The 23671-nt window shown below is 43.4% G+C and overlaps 1 protein-coding gene across 2 annotated transcripts in view; it reads right to left on the bottom strand.

The window, feature by feature from the left end:
* Window positions 1-1402: 1402 nt before the first annotated feature.
* The window catches only part of SRC (SRC proto-oncogene, non-receptor tyrosine kinase), a 99666-nt gene continuing 77397 nt past the window's right edge, over window positions 1403-23671 (bottom strand). For both annotated transcript variants that reach the window (XM_081009256.1, XM_081009255.1), the window contains 9 exons: window positions 22765-22863; window positions 19897-20000; window positions 15755-15904; window positions 13659-13814; window positions 13285-13464; window positions 12402-12478; window positions 11059-11212; window positions 10579-10710; window positions 1403-8508 (listed from right to left, as the gene is read on the bottom strand). In XM_081009256.1, the coding sequence (XP_080865382.1) occupies window positions 8300-8508; window positions 10579-10710; window positions 11059-11212; window positions 12402-12478; window positions 13285-13464; window positions 13659-13814; window positions 15755-15904; window positions 19897-20000; window positions 22765-22863 (1261 nt within the window). In that variant the 3' untranslated portion in view covers window positions 1403-8299. The remainder of the gene's footprint in view (window positions 8509-10578; window positions 10711-11058; window positions 11213-12401; window positions 12479-13284; window positions 13465-13658; window positions 13815-15754; window positions 15905-19896; window positions 20001-22764; window positions 22864-23671) is intronic.

Raw genomic sequence — 23671 nt, forward strand, 5'->3', positions numbered from 1 at the left:
GAGGGGCGAACCTAGCCAACCCCCAAGTACCCCCTTGCCCACTACCCAGAAGTAGATGTGCTTGTCTTGGCAGCTACTTAATGAAATATTGGGCATGGAAGCACAGAAAATCTGAAAGTGCCTCGCTTGTTATGTACATACTTTTTGCACTCAGCACATAGCAAGTGATCTGTGAGATCACTTTTGTACTTCCAACACCTGCAGCAATACCAGCAGATGATCTTGTGTTTGACTTCCAGGTTGAAGTGTGCCCGTACATGCTTATATTAAGTTGTGAAGGCCAAAGCACACCACAGGTACATTATGAGCAGTGCTACATTTGCCTAACCCCATAATGATTTATAATTTGTTTGGGGGTGGGGGAGGTAGTGTTTAAAACACCAGCAATGCTATGACTCCTGGTATCTTATGCAGAATTCATCTAAATACATCCTATTATACTGTGCACACCACAACCTCACCAGCTTTTCCCCTCTATCAACGAGTAGCAACAGTTCTCCTGGGCCTTTCCACTTTTCTCCTCCTGTTACTTCTTCCATCACCAATGATGGTAAATGTGCAGCTAGCTTTCCCCAACATTGAGTATCCAGGCCACACTTCAGCAGCAGCAGCAGCACCTTCCTGCTTAGGGACCCAAAGTGATTGTTTCTATGCCCTACCAATGGTGGTGTTGGCCATCCAGAGGATTGCCATTTCAGTTTCCAGGACAGAGGAGAGAGCTATACATTTCAGCGAGCAGGAGCTTTTCAGCAAGGTTTAAAAGGCCCAGAGATTCAAGATTTAAAGTGCAAAAAAGTGGTTTAGGTTGAGATCAGTTGTTGAGCTTATGATGCATATTGCACACACTCACGTGCACGCACACAGCAGAACTACATTGTAAGTACAGCAAGGACAGATCAATTACGTAGCTATCCCTTTTTGAAGCAACATGATTTGTGTTTTTGGCACGTGTACTAAGTACGTAAGTCCATTATGTTTGAGCTGCACTCCTGTACCTACTTTCCTAGGAGTAAGCCCCACTGAACTCAGTGAAACTTACTTTTAAGTATACACATATAGAATTGCACTGTTAATTGTTTATAAACATTGTCACTCAGCATGTAGAAGCGGCAAGCTGAGCTGGCCAAAAACACAGATTCTTTTTCGAGTTTTACAAAATCGTATGTGGTCAGAAACGTCATGGGGGATGGCATCCCAATGATGTCAATATGGACTTGCATGACATTTGAGACGGCAGGTCATTTCCCGCTTTGAAAAGCAGGGGGTTGGATTAGATTACACATGGGGTCTCTTCTAACTCCACAATTCTATGATTCTCCCTCTCTCACCCACACCTGTGTACCATTTACTTGTATTTAACAAAACTGCAAAAAATGGAAAGAAAAAGGCATACACCACTGAATTAAAAAAGGACTTTCATCTCCATACATTTAGCAATTTTATTTTTTTGATAACATTTTATTTTCAAAAAAAGAGTTAAGTAGTCTGACACTAAAAAGGGAGGGGCGGGAGAAAGAGACACAGAGAAAAAGTTGATTACATTCTCTGCATAGTTTTCTGGAGATTTTACAAAATGTGTGCAGTTCCCCCCCCCAACACACACACACACAGAATTACATTAGCAGAAGAAATCCGTGTAAGGACTTGTTTAAACTTCATTCAGCCAGTGCCAGAGCCTCCCTCTGACAGATTCACACATTGTGGGCTTTAAAAAAAACGAAGACGTGAATAAGGAAGAACAAGGCCAACACAAGAAGCTCTCTTAATGCTTCCTTCAGTTCATGAGTTCATTGCAAAGGTCAGGCTCTGATCTGAAGATGGACTCCAGTATACAAGCATCCTTCCTGTGTACCAAAGTCGCCTATGCCATGCATGATGGGCGGGGGAAGACGGGGAAGTTCACACAAGGGAATCTTGAGTCATTTTTCTTTGAAAAATTTGTGTGTGACAAAGAAGAAAAGTAAGATTAAGTACACTGTTCATTTAAATTAGTATTCATAATCATTATTGCTATACCAAAAGCAGAAGAGAAATCTGTGGTTTTAAACTGATCTACTCGTCTTGATTTTTTAATATAAAAAAATGTACATACTTGGAAAAAAGGATTCTTTATACATTAATATCTATATATATTATATATACACACACGTACACATACGCACACAGAGACTGGTTTTAGCTCCTACACTGAAGCATTTCCCAGCTAGGTATATGATTCATTTTGTATTTGTCAAGAAGCTGTTTCTCCGTGGTGGCTGACATTTAAAAATAAAGTTATTCCTTCCTTCCATCTCAGCAAAAGGGGTTTCTTGACATACTTGAACAGAAACAACAAATCTGGCATCTCCTTGGAGTGAAGGATGCCACACACACCATCACTCCGGTAAAATAACTGTTCCAGCTTGTACAAAAAAACAACCCTGGTCACATAATTTGAATACCCCAATGTAAGTCCTGCTCACAAATGAATGGTGCTAAAGAAAATCCCCTAAATACAGTAATATTACACCGTGAGGAAATGGCTCGATCACAGATTTAAGAGACTGGATTTTTAGGTCTAGTTCTGAGAGGCAGAAAACTTGCATCTAGGCTGCACTTTGTAAATTGCAGGCGGGTCATACGGTCAACTCCCCCCTTGCACAGGGAATTAAATATCAGAAGGGATTTAGCCTACTCCCCACTTTAAGAGAGTTTTGTAGATGGATTATTTTTCTTTATTGTAAGGAAAACCTTGCAATCATATGAGCCCTTGCTCAGTTCAAAAGTGGCACAACCCAGGCGCAGATTTGCAGATTTTCCACCTCAGTTAGGATGGACTGGTATAGAAAGCGAACAAGACTAGAGGGAGCAGCATTCCACCAAAAAATAAAATACAAAACAAAAGGCTGTTTCTCATGCGGGCCAATTGTCAGCCCCACATTGGTGTTCCAAATAACCATGCTTTAACAAAGGAAAGTTCTGATGTGAATTCAATATACACTGGCACACTGGAATACCAAAAAAAGGCTGAAGGGGCAAAGTCCTTCTCAGTCCTGGATGTGAAGGAGGTACAAGGGAATGTTCAGCTTGGCAAAGGAATAGAAAGAGAACTGAATGTTTTGAGGTTTGGGAAGGCACAGTCTCCTGAATTCCCAGCTTAGTTCCTTTCTCATTTGATGTGGTATGTTGCTGAAGTGATCCTCATAGGAGCAGAATTTGAATTCAATACATCTGAGAAAATGATTTTTTCAAAAAAACCCTAGCATATAGTCTTTTGAGTACATATGGAAAAAAGCACGCATAAGGCATATTATGAATAAGCAGTGTAGAAGAGATACAGAAAGGCAGGGGGTAAGTTGCTGCCCTTTATCCGTACCTCCTACAACGCATTGGAAAAAGGAAAGCAGACCCTGTTCCCAACACAATAAAAGTATGCATTTTACTAGAAGTTCTGCAGGAGGTGGGGATTTTGGCATATAACAAAGCAATTGTTTGAAAGTACAGGCACCTAAGAGAACCCATGACTAAATTTTAAACACTATTGCTATGATGCACTGAGCATTTTGAGGTTCTGAGGTACACACACTTACTCGGCATAAGATGGAGATTTGGCTCAGTAACCTCAAAAAGATACTGAGTCCTGGTCTTCAGCATCATAAAAACTTGAATCTGGACTTTTTGGGAAAGGAGCTTGTGCAAAATATGGGAACTCTGCCCCATTCCAGGTCCCTTCTCCTGCCAACAGGCAAGGGTGCAGGACTGAGTGGCGGGGAAGCACACAATATCTTGTCATAACTTCATACCATTTTTGGTGCCTTCTCTGGTAGAAATAATCTCTGGTTGAGTCAAATTACCTTTGAGGTGGACAGAGGTCCTCTGTTCAAAAACTGTGGACCTTTCTCTTTGAATGAGATAAGAGGTATCAAATCTCCACTTTGGACCTTTCTAAGCAAAACCCCGCCCTCCAAAACCCCTTTCCCAGTCTAACACTGAGCTGATAACAGCAGAAAAAACATCCTGCTCAAATGAGATGGCAAAACAGAGAATGAATGAAGCAACACGACACCTACTTGTCTAAAACAATTAAGTTCTTGGAAACCCAGTCCTGCCAGAAATTGGTCCTGAATAAGGGAAAATCGGATAAATGGAGGGGGGATTCTGCCCTTGGAGGTTTGGGTTTTTTTTTGGCACATTGGAGACCATCCAAACTTTAGGCATGAAAAAGTAAGACGACCAAGTGATGGCACGGCGACGACAATGAACTCCAGCTAAGTACAATTGCAACAAACATTCTTATCACTTTTAAGAGTCACATGCACTTAAATCAATATCCAAAGCCACTGAGCAACAACTCAGAGGACTCAAGAGCTATATACAAAGGGGGAGTGGCTATCTTACAGCTGTTAAGAAATTCTCCTAATAAGAAGGGTTTTCTGTATAATAGAAGTAACCATTGCAACAGAAGGCAGATCTATTTGCATATCGCTTAGAAAGGGTTTTGTGGATGGTGGCAGGCCACATTGGAGAAAACTGCGGAACTGGCGTTCATTACACTTTTTCGCTCTGCAGTGTGACGATGGCAAGGTTCCACTCCAAACATGGGCCAAAAGCTGCTTCAAACTGCTGTTCTCTGTAGGAATAGGGCTGTTTCGTGGACTGTAGGCTTGAGACTTAGTGGCAACCATAGGCCTCAAGCCAGAGAGAGTCAGTCATACTTGTGGCTGAACAAGTTTAATTGGTTTTAATAGGACTTTAAAGGTGGGGAGGGGCGGCTCTATAGATTTGGGATTTTGGGATTTCCAGTACAAGTGTTACATATGGAAATCATTCAGCTATCTGCCTTGTGTCAAATGAAGCAAGTGTAACTATTTGGGTTCAAACCTGGTCAAATGTTGCTGTATATATTTGCACAGAGGCACTTGGCTCTATTCTATTAATGTTTTGGTAGAAATCATGGAATGCCCAAACATAAGGGTTGTAGCCAATGCTAGTCCTACTCACAGCAGACCCATTGGAATTAAGGAATATGACTAACTTAGGTTCATTAATTCCATGTTCCTTAATTTCAATGGCTCTCCTCCAAGTAAGACTTAGTTAGATAGACAAGCACACTGCATGTTGTTGAGGAAGCGACAGCTGAAAGCTTACCTTGAGTGACAAGGAGACCCACCTTTCACTAGTGAGAGTTTTCTGACAAGATGCTACAGCAATCTTGTTGGTTTTAAAGAAGTTAAGATGCTGAAGCAATCTTGTTGGTTTTTTGTTTTTTTAAAAAATTAATCAGCCTCAACTCACGGCCCACACAACAGGCACTTTGGAAAAATCGCCCTTTCAGTCCCTTGAGGCTGTGAGTCTGGGATGCAGTGTGTTGTCTGTAGAATTGCCCTAGTTAACAAATCAACGTGGCTCCAAGTCTGAACTCTCATGCCAGCTCCTGGAGTGCATCTCAGGTCTCCCCTAGCGTGATGTGCACAATTACTCCATCTGCCCTTGGGGTGCAGATTCCTTGGCCTAACAAGCGCTAATGTAACAGGCATGCTCCAGCCAAGTCCATTGCAGCTTTATATATTTTGCTCCTCCGTGTGAGTGAAGGTCATGGAGTAAGGTCACTGCAGCACCAGCTGCTGATGGGACTAGGTACTGGTGCCTAAATCTCCATCTTGTTCGGTTCCTTGCTCTTTTCCAAGAAGGGGGTGATTCTGGCATGCATTCAGAGACGCATCATCTTGCTGATTTTAAAACAGACTGATAGTTGATTCTAAAAGCTTCCCCCCTCCGACAGTGCAAAGATTGCCAAGTTGAATTCTGTTGCATATGCACAAGCTGAAATGTAAACTGCAACCAGCTGCTCAAATGCCAGCTGCTGTTAAAAACAGCTCCTGATGTGCAGCAGGATGGATATGAGTATGGAAAGCTCTGCAGGATATGTGGAAAGTGACAAGTGATCAAGGAAGAGACTACACAGGGTGTGATCCAGCAGAAGCCTGAACATCCATTTTTAAGGACTTTTATGGCCAAACTATACACTGAATGTAGTTGCATATTTCTCTTCTCTGACATTTGCTTTTTTGAACTGAAAGCAGTTTATTGTGCTGTGAGTTTTTAGCAGAGTAACACCACATGAACTGTATCTACCTGCACTTCAACTTAACCATTTTCCTCCCAGTTTCCCCTCCACTCCGAATCAGCTCGGGAAGGGGTAATTTTAACTGAAAGACAGCCAGAAGGTACAAGTTTAAGCAGCCCTCCCCTCTAATGCTCCTTTGGTGAAACTCACAGCCTAGTGACTGCCTTTAGTTTACTAGAGGAAAAAATACAGGCAGTGGAATGTAATATGCAGTTTGCTCATTAGTACTTCACAGGGTTCAGCTCCTGTCCTCACTTTCCCCCACTGCTTCAGCCAATAAGGCTTAAAAAGATGGAAGGAAGATAGAAGAGGCAAAACAAGGACATTTGGCATGATTTGTACCCTAGGAATAATTGGGACTAGTTTTAGGTCATAACCAAATCAGAAGCATAAACAGGGAGTTGCATTTCTTAAAGGATCGCTCTGTAGAAGGGGCCTGTGTGGAGATTGCAAGCTCTTATCAGTAGTTTTAGAACAGGGCTGGGTTAAACCCCTGACCTAAAATTCTCTCCAGCAAGGGGTCATCCTGGGGATCATATAGCACTGGGACGCAGGTTTAGTGAGGGAGGACAAAAATCAAGTTTTGCAGGGTTCGATGTATTTTGCTACTTTCTTTGTTGGATTTGTTCTTCCCCATGTGCATCACTTACTCATACACTGTATGGGAGAAGGGGCTGCCCTCAGACGGCAGGGCAATGCAAGGCCTCTTTACCCTGTCTGAACCAGAAGTGCACCCACTGTGCTGATGCAGCACTGCAGAGCAGCTTGTTCAGCTGAAGTTTGCCCAGCAGCAATATTATGCCCCTGAGGGACCAAGGAGCCTTGGAAATGGTTAAGATTAAGATGCACTGATGTGAAAAGAGAAGGAACCATGTACTTGATGAATTCTTAAAATGCCATGTGGAAGACTTTTATTCCCTGGGCTAACAGCTGGCATTTAGGGGACTTACGACCCAGGTAGAGTATATCCCTTCTTGCCAGTCTAAGACATTTCTGTTCATAATTTCACTTTATTAGGGTTTAAATGCTAGGCTGGAAGACAAGCCTGCAGTCCAAGAACAAACACAGCTCTAAAAAATGTGCAAGCCATCACTACCACAAGCATCAAAATTAAAATCCCTAATCAATTGCAGAGTATGACCTCAAGAAGTTCCTTCAATTCAACATCAAAGTAACCAATGTGGTGCCCTACTAATATTGTTGGACTACATCTCCCGTCAGTCCCAACCAATACAGTCAATGATCAGGGATGATGGGAATCATAGTCCAATAAAATCTGGAGGGCACCATGTTTGCTATCGCTGTTCCAAGGCAAAGATGAACCAAACCCTACAACTGAACTGCAAACCCAGCACCCTGAGTCCTGTTTTTTCTATGGCTAAGAGCAAGTGCACCACACACACACAAGACAAGACTGGGCGGACAGTGACACATCCTCAGTGGCCCAGAAGAGAACAGTGGCAGATTGTACATATATACACATATAAAAAAAGAGGACCATGAGTACATGGAAATGTGACATGTTCCAAATATAAGTGGGCTGCCATTTTTTCCTGGAGTGAAGCAGTCAATCCAATTCCACGCAATGGGGTTTGGATGGGACAAGGAAAGGGGAAACTGTGCTGGTTTCAGACATAAAGGAGAACAGAAGCCATATGAATTTGAAAAGGCATAATGCTGTAGCATCACCACTAAGTCAATCAGAGATGACCCAAGTGCTTTGAAGCCATGCAGCCATGAAGTAGCCCACATCATCACCATCAGACGCAGCATTGCCATGTTCTTGCTGATGGATGTGAAGGATGGTTTGGAGGGAGGGCAGACTCCAGAGGGCAGGCGGCCCACAGGAATAGGATCCCTGGTTTTTATTTGGCCTCTTCTCTTCTGGAAGAACTTGGCTTTTCTGAAACCCTGTTTTTCTGCACCGTAGCCAACTTCAAAAAGTAGAACCATGACACTGCTAATTTATGACCTATTGAGGCCTTAGGTAACCCATAACAGCCAAGGGCACCACATTTGTTTAACAAAGGGCCCCCCGTACCATCCTCAAAAGGAAGGGCAAATCAGCAGAACGAGGAAGAGACCCTGGCAGGTGCTCCAGACATGTTTCAAGTATGGCTCAAAGTCTCTCGCTTGAGCACATATGCAGTAGGAGCAGCATCGAGTCTTTGGCACGGAATTCTGTTCCCAGATCTATAGGTTCTCGCCTGGCTGATATTGAGGCTCTGTTGATGTGAAATAGTCCTCCAAGAAAGCTTGAAGGTACTCAAAGGTCGGCCTTTCCTCAGGATCTTTCCTCCAGCACTGACACATCAGATCATGCAGAGACTCTGGGCATTCTGGTGGGCAGGGCATCCGGTAGCCTCGCTCTACTTGATCAAGCACTTCCCGGTTCACCATACCTATTGGTACAAAAGCAGACAGGTGTTTAGTAAACACTGTGAGTACTGGTACTACTTGCATGTAAGTGTACATACATGCATACCACTCCTGGATCCCATACATTATCACTTCTCAGAAAAGGAGTATGCCACCTGGCTCTTCAGTAGAACAGTTTAGCCAAAATATACAGAAGTGTCGCTAACAACGTATGCTCCTGTTTACTAAGTACAGTTCAATTTGCATTACAGTGGAGCAATTTAAGTAGCGTTCCTAAAGTCTGGCATCAAGCAGAGAGGGGGAGCCTGTGGCCCTCCAGATACTGGACTCTTAACTCCCATCAGCCCCAGCCAGCAAGGACAACGTCCAGGGATGATGGAAGCCCAATAACACCTGGAGGGTCACAAACTTCCCATCTCTCACACAAAGCCTGTTACCTTTCTTCTTCTCCTGCCAGCAAACAGAGAGCTAGGCACTAGCTGGGTATGGGACGCAGGGATTTCCCCCATAGCCCAATCCTGTAATGTGTTTGTAACATATGGATGTTTTTTATAGTCTGTAGAAACTATTTTATTGTTTATCAAACTTCTCTTGTATTTAATGTCATTTTTCTCATGCTGTAGACCACTTTCAGGGATTTGAGCCGCCCATAATATTACTGATGTGGAACTGAACCATGAATAAAAGGGAGTGGTGTCCCCCGTCCCCGTCCCCCCCCGGGTATCATTTTGCAACAGTAATATATGAATGGGGCTTCAGAAGGAAAGCAGAAGTCTACAGAGGAATTAAAACTCTGGAGAAATCCATTTCCCATGAGACACTTGCTGATTTTGTCTCCCATAATTGTGAAAGGTCTTATTGTTGGTGTATATCCTCCACAAATCATATATTAGCTTTCTTTTTCCAAAGCTATTAATTAATTAAAATCTATTCTACCTGACTAGTGTCCATGCACCACTCACAATGACGTACAACAATTAAAAATAAAAACACAACCAAAATATATTAAAAATGCAAAGAATAGGAGAAGCCAAGGTGGTTGGGCGAACCCACAAGTCCATGGGCTGCAGCTACTCTACCAAACCACAGGATGCAACCTCACAACTTTTATCTCCTGATCTAAACAGCATTAAAATGCTCTGCTTCCTCTTTAAAGATCCTCTGTAAAGAACAGGCAGAGGGATTTTTTTATCTCTAGTTTTGGAGCTCAGCAACACACCACAAAGATCAGACATACATTTCCACAGAGTGTTGGAGGTGTGGGTGGGTAAATTGCTGACTTTCACTCTTAAAGAGCAGGCAGGCTTTATCTCTGATATTAGCACTGTAGGAGACAGTATTCTTCTGCCTTGGAGATCCTTGTCCCTTTCCAAGTGAATGAGTAGTTTGCTATAGCTGGTCTTGTGGCCCCTTTGAGCACCTGTAGAAAGACCTACCGTATTTTTCACTCTATAAGACGCACTTTTTCCCTTCTAAAAAGTAAGGGGAAATGTGTGTGCGTCTTATGGAGCGACTGCAGGCTGCACAGCTATCCCAGAAGCCAGAACAGCAAGAGGGATCGCTGTGCTCTCTCTTGCTGTTCTAGCTTCTGGCTTAGCCGCGCGCAGCCTCTTCAGGGCAGTGGGGAGCCTTCATCCTGCTGCCCTGAAGAGGCTGCGCAGCTATCCCAGAAGCCAGAACAGCAAGAGGGATCGCTGTGCTCTCTCTTGCTGTTCTAGCTTCTGGCTGAGCTGCACTCTGTTCCTTCCCCACCTCCCACAAAAGCCAGCAAGAGCCGCGCTCCCTTTAAAGAGCCGCATGGAGTGTGTGTGCGGCTCTTGGGGGCTTTTCCCCGAGGAGGGAGAAGGGCAACCCGTCAGTGACGGGCTGCCCTTCTCCCTCCTCGGGGAAAAGCCCGCAAGTGCCGCACACACGCTCCACGCAGCTCGTGAAAGGGAGAGCTGAGCAGAGCCTGGGATGCATACAGGCTCTGCTCAGCGCTCCCTTTAAAGAATTTTTTTTTATTGCATTCCCTCTCTGAAAACTAGGTGCGTCTTATGGTCAAGGTGTGTCTTATGGAGCGAAAAATACGGTATAGAAAAACACACACTTACCTGGATATGGTACTCGGCCCTTCGTGGCCAGTTCAGTCAGCAGTATTCCAAAGGACCATACATCTGACTTGATGGTGAACCGGCCATAGAGAGCAGCTTCTGGGGCAGTCCACTTAATGGGGAATTTAGCACCTGAACAAGACAGACAAGCATATTGTAAAAAAAAAAAACAAACATATATTATTCAGCACACACAAAAGGAAGAAATGAAGGATGTTGGCAACCAAGTCTTCCACTACTTCTGCATCATTCACCAGCAGTAGCAAAAGTGCAGGAATCCAGGACATAGAATCATAGAAATGTACTCAACAGTTTGTCATGTTGGCATGAAGGCTGCCTTTTCACGTTGTCTTGATAACGCTTCCTGCTTTTGGAATGCGGGGCTTTTACTCTGCATTGCTACCCAGACTTCTTCCAGCTCTGAAGCATTAACTAGTTTGCGGCTGCTTATTTCTTTCAAGTGAAAAGTGCAGCTCATACCTTGCCTTGCCGTGTATTCATTGTCCTCAATCAGCCGGGCCAGTCCAAAGTCAGCTACCTTGCACACCAGATTTTCCCCCACAAGGATGTTGGCAGCTCGGAGATCTCTGTGTACGTAATTCATCCTCTCCACATATGCCATGCCAGATGCAATCTGGAACAATCCCAAACACAAAAGAAAATCAGTGTGGTGGAATAGTTAAGGTAGAGCTTTCTAAACTGTGTTGTGACACATTAGTGTGTTGGTTGCAGTGTGTAGGTGTGTTGCACGAATGCTCCCCACACTCCTCCTGGGCTGGAAAGGGTTAGTTTAACCTCCGGTTGGCTAGTAAAACTGAATTACCATGTCACAAAATGAATTACTGTGTCGTGAAAGGATCCATGTCCAAAAAGTGTGTCACCAACTTGAAAAGTTTGGAAAGCTCTGAGTTCAGGACTAGGACTTGGGACGCCAGGGTTCAAATCCCCACTTAGCTATGAAGCTCGCTGGGTGACCCAGGGCCAGTCACTGTCTCTCAGCCTAACCTACCTCACAGGGTTGTTCTGAGGATAAAACAGGGAGAAGGAAACTATGTACACCAGTCTGAGGTCCTTGAAGTTCAGGTGGGATATAAATGTAGTAAAAAATATACATTACGAATTTGCGTGAATGATTATTATGATCTATCAGAGCTTACCTGTAAAGCATTAGTCAAATCAGCCAGCTCTATTCAGCCCAGGGTTACCAGGATTCACGTAACTTATGAAGATATAGACTAATGTAGTAAAGCCGTGTGTGTGTGTGTGTGTGTGTGTGTGTGTGTGAAATGTCAAACCAACCAGCAAAAGCAATGAACTTGGAGTCAAATGAGCCTACAGTTCTCTTGAAAGCAGAGGGGCTGAATAAAGCTAAACCTATGAAAAATGAAGTATTTGTCAGCCAATATCATGTGGGCTGCCTATCCTGCATAGCTGCTAATGTGGCACTGACTGAAACAGATGTTCATCAGCACTCTGTCTCAGCTGGCGCACACAGAAAATGAGATATGGGAAGAGGCATGAATGCCAAAAAGGGAGAGAGACATGGTCAGAGATCTTATATTGGTTTAAAGGAAACCAAAGGGCCCTGGAAAATGCTTCCCCAATAACACCCCCGCTAACAGAAAAGCAGCATGTCAGGGAGACAGATTTTACAACAGCTAGTTGTCTTGCTAAATATTTGTATGCAGGGAGATACTATTATAGGCAAACATGCAAAATAGGCAATCCTCCACCAGCAGCCTGGAGTCATACAGATCTGGAAAAGCAGCATCCTACAAGCCTACAGCATATGTAGATTGGCTCTTAAAGCATGCTACACTCACCTGAGCCGCCATATCTACCAGTTGGGGCAACCTCAAGTACTTGCCCATCTCCCCTTTCAAGAAATCCAGGAGGCTCCCTAGAGCAGAACATACAATTGTCAGTAATTGAAGTTGGAGCAAGCCCTAAACCCTTGCAGATGTTTTCCCTCTGCAGAATTTGCAGCTGTTTCAATCTCACAGAGCAAACAATACAATTTAACTGAGCCAACAAGCTGCTTTTTAAAGAATGTAGTAAGAATTTAAGCCTTAACAAAAACCCTTCATTAGTTTTTTCTCACATCTTGATTGAATTGTAATTTACACTCCTCAAATGTTGCAGCAACATGGGAAGCAAGGGTTGAATTGTAAGTCAGTGGTTTGCCAAACAATCACCAGGCCTCTTCAATGCTTATTCTTATTTATTAAATTGGTTAAAGTCACTTTTATCTTGCCTAGAGCAACCCAAAGCAACTTACAAACAGATAATAAACCCCACACAGATACAATAAAACCACACAAACAACTACGTAAATCCATTCAGCCCACATCTATAACACATCCATTTGGTTAAGTCAGTCATGGCCAAACTTGGCCCACCAGATGTTTTGGGTCTACAATTCCCATCATTCATGACCACTGGTCCTGTTGGTTAGGGATGATGGGACTTGTAGTCCCAAAACATCTGGTAGGCCAAGTTTGGCCATGCCTGGGTTATGTGAATTGGTGCTTAGATGATGCCTAATTGACAAACTCATTTTCCAAATGCTACCTGTTCCGAATGATGGGGTAAAATGTTTCTGCTCCCAACATTAGATTTCTAGCCCATTTAATTTTGCCCTTTCAGTCTGAGGGAGAGACCATCCAAACAAGGCATCCAGTACACTGCCCTTAATACATTGCTCACCTTTACACATGTATTCTGTTACAATATAAATGGGTTCCTCCGAAACCACAGCATAGAGCTGCACAAGCTTCTCATGGCGCAGCTTCTTCATGACCTGTGCCTCCTGCAGAAATGCCTCTGGAGACATTGTCCCAGGTTTCAGAGTCTTTATTGCCACCCTGGTGGTGCCATTCCAGGTCCCTGGAGTAGAAATATAAGTAGATTAACAAGGCATCCTTTTCATGGATGAACACTTAAGCTGGTACCATGCCTCCTACAGTTTGTGCAGCCGGGGGCCTTGCCTAATTTCCCCTTGCTGAAAGACATGGCCTGAAATATGCCCATTGGACTAGAAGGTGAACTTTGTGGCTCAGGTACCTGCTAGAAATCCTTACCCATCCACACTTCTCCAAAACAGCCTTGCCCAAGCTTCACCTCTAACCGCAGTGATTCCCGGGGGATTTCCCAAGCATCTTTTGCCAGACCTTGTGTTTGAGGCTTGCTGGTTGGGCAGACGTTGGTGAGACGATGACACAAGCCATCTGCATGTTCTGGGGAAGAGGAACACAGATATCACAATAAGGCATAAGAAACATCACTTTAAGTGAAATGTGTCTTAAGAATATGGAACTATGTCTCTCCTTCTCAAACCCAGTTTGAATCTCCTTGAGTCTCTATTTCTTATACTTTCTCTCTCCCTCTGTGTGTGTGTGTGTGTGTGTGATTTTTCTATATAAAATGTTCTTCAAATCCCAAGGAAGCACTTAAATGGGACAAGCACGGAGCAAGCACCAGAACACTTTCTAAGGTGTCTCAGACTGCATTTCCTATAAGGATTCATTGCCCTACTTAATTGTTCTACCTAACTCAGAGAAAAGAAATTGCAAAAAACAGTAATTTCCCAAAAAGAGCCTTCTTAGAACCAGGTTCCTAATGCCAGATACTGACTCCAATGTAAGAGAAAGAAACTTATCACAAGTTCAGAAGCACTATCTATGATTTATCAAACATCTTACCATGCTAAGAAGTGAAAGATTTTAAAATCTTAAAATACAGTTACAAAAGGCAGATATATATGCCTTGGTCTGATTTCATACTGATTGCCCACCAGAATTTCCAGGTTGCTGCCAGAATCTTATAACCATTTCATAATTGCCCACAATTCTACATTATCAGCTAGAAGTCCACATTGTTGGAAACAACTAATATCTTGCAGCTCTGAAGAGAACTGAATGGTTGTTCAGTTGGGACTCAGTAAGTGGCAGGTCAGCTTAGGGCCAGTTCACAGCAAACAATAATCCCATAATTAAATTAGGAACTGCATATTTTCTTGGATGCAGTGAAGTACTACCAACATGATCAGAACCATCTATGTCTGAAGACAGAACTGTTGGGATACTGCCAGGGAGACAAAGTCCATCATGGCCCCCAAGCCATGTCCGGACGTCCGTCGATCTCCCGTAGGCACGCAGTATCAGCAATTAGTGACATGAGCTCCAGAAATAGCCTGCCACATTCCAGAACTCAATGCACGCTCTGTGAGCAGATAATGCACAGCAAAAGTCACACTCAGGAGAGCATTATTTACAAGTTTTATTCAGCGTTGATCAGAACAAAGAAAAACATGACTGCCTGCTTCAGTGTCTCCAGACACAGAGAGCGAAAACAAAAGCCACAACAGAAACATCCTGTGGAAACAGGAAATACGCAGACTCTGACTCACAAAGCCTGCTCCCTTTTAAGGTGGAACGGAAATATCCTAACAAGAACATCATCCAAGAAGCTGTCCAGCTTCTTTTCCCTACCATCTCGATTACCAAATGTAAACCGACTTTCTTTTTTCATCCCATCTCTCTCTTGCACTGTTTACCATTCTTCACCGTCACCTGACAATCACTTCCTGTTTCTAACACTGTGCCAGTGTTTTACCCAAGTCAGAAGCATCCAGAAAATATCTATCTTTCCAACTTATTTTCTTCTGCAGCAGAAACCTCTTGAAAGGGTCACCTTGTTCAGCCTTGCCATCCTGCTTGATGTCAGGCAAACTGAGATTTGCAGCTTTGTGGTGCAGTGGCAGCTTGATTATAACACCATTACAACCTTTTGATTTCATGGAATCATAGAACTCTAGAGTTGGAAGGGTCCTCAGGGTCATCTAGTCCAACCCCCTGCAATGCAGGAAATTCTGCCCACAGCCGTCCCTGGGTGGGCTCGAACCACCAACCTTCTGGTTACAAGCTAGACACACTGATGCTCAAGATCATGATGGATCAGTCTGCTTAATTATCATGGAATAATATACAGGGAGCCAATATAAGAAGCCAATATGCTGTTTTATGGTAGTGGGTGGCAATCTCTGTAAGCACATATGGTGCCCATAAGATGCTATCCAAGTATGTTCACTTTTGCTTTTTAGTTCAAGGCACCTTAGACAGAGCCTCTGTATTCTGCAAAGAAATCCTGCATTATCAGAACCTGAAATGGCACTTACTGGAGTAATAGGCCACCAGTTGCTGAAGGCTGCTGAACTGTGTGCGGGAAGTGATGTAGAAGCCACCGTTGTCCAGCTTGCGGATCTTGTAATGCTTCACGTTGAGTCCCTTGGCATTGTCAAAATCTGAGACAGAGAGGCAGTAGGCACCTACCAAGAAAAAGTGGACACAGCTCAGGATTGGGTTTAAGAGATACTTTGCAGCCACTGTTTAGCAGAACTGACTACCAAGAGGATAGTGTTATTCATTATTTCAAAGGTTAGAATAAAATATTAACAATGCTGCAGAAGTTCAGATCAATGTTTCCCAAACTTGGGTCTCCAGTTGTTTTTGGATAACAACTCCCATCATCCCTAGCTAGCAGGACCAGTGGTCAGAGATGATGGGAGTTGTAGTCCAAAAACAGTTAGAGACCCAGGTTTGGGAAACCCTGGTTTAGATGCCCAAGGAACAAAGAAGCGAAGGACTGTAGCTCAGTGGTAGAGTCCCTGAATAATAATAATAATAATAATAATAATAATAATAATAATAATAATAAATACCCTGCCCAACTGGCTGGGTTTCTCCAGCCACTCTGGGCGGCTTCCAACAAAAAGATTAAAAATACATTAAGACATTAGTCATTAAAAACTTCCCTAAACAGGGCTGCCTTCAGATGTCTTCTTCATAGCTGTCAACTTACAGATTTGAAAATAAGGGACCAGCAGCCTCAAAAATAAGGGATCAGCAGCACAAAATAAGGGATTTTCCAAAACCCAGCCAGCAGCCAAATGAAGCCTCAAGCGGTGGTTCCCACAGCGCAGCAACCCGGCAAAGGGGATGCAGCAAGGAAAACCACAGTCACCTCTCCGCTGGGAAGCGCTGAGCAAAGGCAAGTCCCCAGGCAACGCGGCCGATTTGATCGGCACAAGGCATGCAAGCTCCACCCCCCAGTCGTTCTTAGACTCCTTATTGGGTGAGCAACGCAGCCAAGCAACACAGCTGGAGCCTCCCTCCTCCCTGGCCAGCAGGGAGGGAGGGAGAGGAGCTGCTTCCTTTGAAACCTGGGAAATTTAAGGGACATCATCAATAAGGGACAGCAGCGGGACACGGCGTTGGGATAAGGGACTTTCCCACCAAATAAGGGACGGTTGACAGCTATGCTTCTTTGCAAACCAAAGGTCCCAGGCTCAGTCTCTGGCATCTCCAGGTAGGTCTGGGAGAGACCTGCCTGAGATTCTAGAAGTACATTGTCTATCAACATTGACAGTACTCAGCTAGATGGACCTAGATGGTCCAGCTCAATAAAAAGCAGCTTCCCATGTTCCTATGTAGCATATGCATATACCCTGATTCAGCCAGCACGGATGCAATATGGTCCATCTTGTAAAAAATGAGAACAAAGTACAGTATAGGAAAACTAATATATTAAAAACCTTATCTACTAATCATTTCCTTGTGGCGCTTTAGGATGGGGGAAATGTTGAACACACAGGTTTTCAAGGAAGCCTCTCACATGTCTTCATGACATGTCCATGAAAGGAAGCTGGTGCTGCCGTCAGCAGGTTAGTAACTTCACAGCAGAATTCACATGAAGGGAGGGGGGCAGGATGCAGAGTAGATACCTTTGAAGAACAAAAGCAGCTGGCAAGGCCAGGTCTGTCTAATTATGGCCTCCAGCTGGCTCAGCCTCCACTCTGATCCTGTCAAACTTCAGCAGCTAATTTGTGCAGGGTTAACGTAAAGCTCAGAGACCTTTGCTGCAGCACCTCAAGGGGAGGGAAATAGGTACTGGCAGCAAATCTATAGGGAACTGTGCTTTCTTCCTGTATTGCTAATGCTATGCACCAATTATATGGGGAAACTGCTGTTGCATTAACACCCAAAAGCTGACACAAGTTCTGTGGAAGCTAGGATTATTGGGCAAAGGTTTTCAAAACACAGGACAGCAGTATTTTTGAAACTGGCTTTTTAAAAGAGCTCAGTCCTCAATTTCTTGTGTGTTACCCGCAACACATTGACTGCAATTAATAATGTGAACGAACTATTTAGTACCTGAATGGGATATTAATGTTCTGTAAAGTTTAAGGCCATTAGTAAAGCATAGGATTACAGTATTAACTCTTCCTCTCCTTTGGCTTCTAGTATGCTCCTAACATCTGCTCCAGAGGGGGGGCCCTCCAGAGCAGATGGGGACCCCCTCTGGAGGTTGGGGGGAGGGAGAAAAGAAACTGGAGCTTCTGTTGTGCAAATGAATTTCCTTAGAGAGTGATCCCTGTTAGGAAGACAAATACCTAGCTAGGTACCAAAGACATCCTGGCCACATTGGCTGCTGCTTTTGTCCTCAATGGAATCACCACCACCCCATTCCTTCTGCTCTGTGGCTAGCCACAGAGTGTCTCGCACATCACACATTATTTGTATGTCAGCTCCCAACTTTAGTTCCAGGCAAAAACATCCACAACATAATAAACCACCAGGTTACAGAGGTTGCATGAGCAAAACTTTCTATGCAGAGATAATTGGCAACAGCACCAGGTAACCAGATTCTGAAGTGAGAAAAAGCTGAACTCTGCAACCTGCATGAATTATTCAAATTAAGCATGTTTTTCCTTATTTTGTTTAGGTTTTTAATGCTTCTACTAGTCATGAGGAGGAGCTAGGGATCATGCACAGCACCAAGGTCTTCCTCCAACATCTGGAAATCTTATTTAGCCTTTTCTCCAGCTTGCACAACTGAAGAGGCACTGCTTGCCCGTTCTCAAATCTATTCTCACATCCACAAGAACTAGAAGTTAGTTTCCTGGGCTGATAGCACACGACGATTTTGTATATATGACATTGGAGATAATTTCAGAGAAGAGCAGAGAAATCTTGAGTTGAATATATTGAACAGAGTGTGCCTGGCAGACATTCTGTCACTGCTGAAGTAACCACTCCTACTATATCTCCAGTGCCTCTCTCCTCACTCTAATAAATATCTGACCTGTTCACAGCAATGATGCTTGATCCCTCCATGTGCTTATGCCCGTCTTGACATGCCGGTCACATAGGACAGAAATAGGAAGGACACCCACAGCTAAACTCTGCTCGCATGGCTTTTATTTCTGGCACGCGTGTGTTGCTACCACCAAATGGTTCCTACAATACCACTCACACCCAAGCACAAACTTCATTAAACCACTCCTATAAACGCAACAACAAACTGCCCCTGGCAGCAAGGATAGGAGGGAACTGCAGAGTTCCTTGTTGCCATTGGTTACCCAGCTATTCCCAGCTCAGTGACCCAGTTTCAGCACCATTCCTTTGTAAAGAGGACAGGCACAGGACCAGAATCTCTGTTTATGTTAGATATTTAAATCCCATCCAGTTCTCCACCAATCAAATCAGAACAGGGCAGGAGTCAGAGAGAGTACTGCTTGGTTGACAGAACAGACTATGGATAGCATACAAGGAGAGAGGGTGAGGGTGAGGAGGGGAACATGGACATAGTAATAACACACACTCTTGGGTTAAGATACCTGATATTAAGAGCCTTGGGCCAGAACGAAAAAGGACCAGGGTTCTGGAATTGAAAACTTCCAATGCTGTAAACTTCCATTAAAAGTGAGTCCATGCACATTTGTGGCAGCTATAATGCTGAACTGCCAGCGTTACTCACCAGTTATTATTGCTTGTTATTATCATAGTTAAGTATCTCAAGATAAGAGCCCAGCTGGGGCAAGTTCATACTAGCACTCTGAACTTTCCCCAAGTAGTTTCAGCAGCCCAAGGCTGTCCATATCCTTGTGTCTGTAGGCCCCTCCTCACCCTCCCTTTGCAGCAGAAATACCTGCACTTGGAATAGTTCTTTAGTGCATCTCTGATTGAGTCGAGACGCACACCCAGAATGGCGACTCACCCAGAAACACACTTTATTGATCATCTGAGGCCACCTAATTCTTACACCTGCTAAAGTAAGTCTTTTGGGCTTTACTTCCCAATTTAAATTCGGAAAGAAAGAATGCACTTTGGCTATCAGAAGTTTAGGAAGCGGTCTTTTAAGAACATGGAAAACCCAATACTGTCCCGGATGCAAGGGAAGTGAGCTCTGAACACCAGGTTGTTCTCATAGAAACTGCTATTTCGAGAGATGTTAACTTTCTTAATAAATTGCCATTACCTTTTGTTGTCTCACTCTCTCTTGCCAAGAATGTCCCCCGGGGATTCTCTGGATTGAGTAGTAACCGTTCTGACTCTCGGCGGGTTATCTTGCCAAAATACCACCTACAATAGTGGAATACACATGAGCATGGGAGAGATCCCATTTTCCCAAGTTCTTCCAGTCACTGTTAACTTTTTTTAAATACTGAAGGATTAATCATCTTCTTATTATTTTGACCAACAGGAAGCAACACTACACACTTTTCTTCTGAATGTCTGAACTGAAGTGCTAAGCCCTCATACTTTGGGTCAAGAGCTTGAAAGTAGGGCTCTATAAAATATAAGAATAATTATGACCTCCCCAGGAATACCTTGCAACTCTGAAATTAATTAGTAGGTTCAGGACAGACCAAAAAAAAAAAAAAGAAGAAGTGCAACAATGCATAACCCATATGTGAAAAATCACTGTCATAAGATGTGATGAAAACCACTGACTCACTTGGCTTTAAAAGAGGATTTTAGACAAATTCATGGAGTATAAAGGCTACAATTCCTATTTCCAATGTTTAAGTATGAATGCCATTGCTTATGTTACCAAAATACCACTGCCCACAAACAAAAGAGGTATTGTTAGGCTTGGGGGAAGGTTTGTAGAAGTAACATATCATTGGGGGCGGGGGGGGGAGAAACTAAATGGGGGAACCCAAAAATGTGCAAATAAGGATGCGGGTGGTGCTGTGGGTTAAACCACAGAGCCTAGGACTTGCCGATCAGAAGGTCGGCGGTTCGAATCCCCGCAACGGGGTGAGCTCCCATTGCTCGGTCTCTGCTCCTGCCAACCTAGCAGTTCGAAAGCACATCAAAGTGCAAGTAGATAAATAGGTACCACTCCGGTGGGAAGCTAAACGGCGTTTCCGTGCGCTGCTCTGGTTCGCCAGAAGCGGCTTAGTCATGCTGACCACATGACCAGGAAGCTGTACACCAGCTCCCTCGGCCAATAAAGCAAGATGAGCGCCGCAACCCCAGAGTCGGCCGTGACTGGACCTAATGGTCAGGGGTCCCTTTACCCTTTACAGTCAATATAAAATGCTGACTGACTGTTGGGGGAAAACTGGAAAATGCAAGTTATGGGAGAATAAGATTTCAGTTTTCTGGAGGAAGGCATTGCATAGGAACACTCCACACACTACTTGTGGGTTTCCCAGAGGCATCTGACTAGCCTCTTCCAAAAAAACAATACTAAAATAGATGGACATTTGTTCTGATCCAGCAGAGCTCTTTTTACGTTCTTACATAAATCACTTATCCTAGGATAAAAGACGACATTCTGAAATGCACTAAATTGTGCCAAGGGCTGCTAGATTCTTAACTCCTTAAAGCCTGATAAATATGTGAATGCCAAGGCTGAAGGAAGCTCATATGTTTTCATGCCAGATCCATGGTTCTGTGAGAGGCATCTTTGGGCCAGACCAGGCCTCAGAAGTGTTAAATACTCATTCTACAGTGTTCCTCTAAGAAGGGCCTGATCATCTGCAGCTCCTTTTGTACACACTGTTTCTTACACGGGGGTAATATCAGTGGGGGGGGGGGAAGCATTTTGTATGAAGGAGTTCTCATTTACAGACTTTTATTCCATCTACAGATATTAAATTAGATCACTGGAAAGTAGGGGGGTTCGTCACCACAGTTTTCTAGATTCTCCTTGCCACAAAAGCTGCAATGTGAAAAACAAAACCTGTTCCAAAATGTCATCCGAGGATTGGAGAAACAGGCCACAAAGTTGGGAGGTGTTTCAAAATCCTGTGAAATTTTCCTGGACGTTGTGCAAAAATGCGGACGATTCTGAACCCATTCTAAGAAGCACACCAGTATCATGGTAGCACTCATACATAAATGCTTATTCCACTCTAATGATAAATGGTAACCTCCATGTATAAATGAGTTTTTATAGCTAACAAACCATAGAGCAAGCTCATATTTTTTTTATGGTCATAAACATTTCTGTCAAATGCTAAACTGCCCAGAAGTTCAAAAATTTAGTACCTACTAGTAAAGTGGAAATATCCAGTAGTGCACTATCCAAAAGTGACTTAGTTGGAAAGCAAACTTCAGTATTAAATAAACTGAATAGCTTCAGTAGGTACATGCAGGACATTAGGAACTGTACATCATAAACAGAACTGAATGGTATGAAAGGTTCACTGAGGGCAGGGCCAGGAGACGTGTCACCCTCTAGAGGTGGTTGGACTCTAGCTCCCATTATCCTCAGCCAGCATGGTCAATGGTGAGGGATGATGGGAGTTGTAGTCAAACAACATCTTGAAGGCCAGAAGTTCCCCAAGCCAGGTGTAGGGAGTGAGAAACACATAGTAAACTGTTCACGAATGGTTAGGTCTCTCTCTTAGAGATGCATGTGATTTATACAATCATTGACATTATTTTTTTCAGATATTGTGGCATTCACTAGTGTGTTTTTTCCCACAGAAGAAACCAGTGTTTTTCAAAAATGGCGCTGAACATCTAATAGGAAGGCAAGACTAATCATATCTTAAAGGCCCGCAAGTTAGGCCCACATCACTCAATTACTCCACTCTTGACCACTGAAGTTGGCTTAAAGCTGTATGAGTGAACTGATTCAACCTCAGAGCATTGTGTCCAAAGTGATACGAGAATTCTAGATACAGTGTTCAGTCTGAGACCACTCTTCCACACAGCAACTAAAGGATAAATACATGTGTGAACTATCCTACTGACACAAAGTCGGGAATTATCTGGGGAAATGAGGGGCGCCCCTGACCGTTATGGCTAGAAGGCTTGGGTTAGAAGCTAGAAGGCTTGGCAGAAGCATTGCACTGTTTATCAAAACTATCTAAAATATTTCAATTACTCTTCAGCCTGGATGGAGTCTGAGGGTGCAACATAGTTACTGGGGATGTAGCCTTTCTGGCCAGTTGTGAGCGAGTGAGCCAGCCACCAATCTCCTTCCCTGCAAAACACAAAACAAAGGAATATATCAGTGAAGACAAAATAGGTCAAATTACCTTCCCAACTCACTGGCATCCCCAAACTCCCCTGTTGATTCCAATCCAGCTCCTCTTGACCCCACTGCTTAGACTAGGGCTAGTCAAACTGTATACTTGTGGCCTACTCTATGTTTGCTTGTGGGTCAGAATTCTGCAACCCCTTCGTGGATGGTGAAACTTGACAAAGAAGTTGATGGTAACCAACAGGTTTGTGTGTGTGTGTGTGTGTGTGTGTGTACATGAAGGTACTTCCTGAACAATCTTGCCCCTCCCCTCGAAGCTGATCAGTAGCTAATCCCTTTGCTTTTCCAGAAGGTATAAGAGAAAGCAACATTAAATGTACAGAAAATACATACAGTTTATGAAATGTTGTTATTATTTATGTTATTTATGTTAAGGCATTTATATCCCACCTTTCTGAATAAAAATTCTGTCAAGGTGGCTTAAGCTTACATTGATTCAAATTTGGTAGGGCTGCTGGGAGCCAAATCTGATTTGCACTAGAGATGCTTGAGGAATTCAGCCTTTGTGAATTCCTGCACAAATAACTTGGGGTCAATCTGCAGGTTGGAATTTTGCTATTCTTTGTATTTTGCAGTTCTCCAAAAGTTGCAACACTGTTCTTGGACATGTAAATGTCTCAAAATACACTTTTAAATATCTATATTCTTTCAAAATACATTTACATATGTATTAAAATGCATACTTAAATAAATATTGAGAGGATTTTTTTTACAAAAATTAAAAATCAGATTAATGTGGAAATGAATC

This window comes from Podarcis pityusensis (genome assembly GCF_964106645.2).
Source record: "Podarcis pityusensis genome assembly, chromosome: 6".
Classification (NCBI taxonomy): Eukaryota; Metazoa; Chordata; class Lepidosauria; order Squamata; family Lacertidae; genus Podarcis; species Podarcis pityusensis.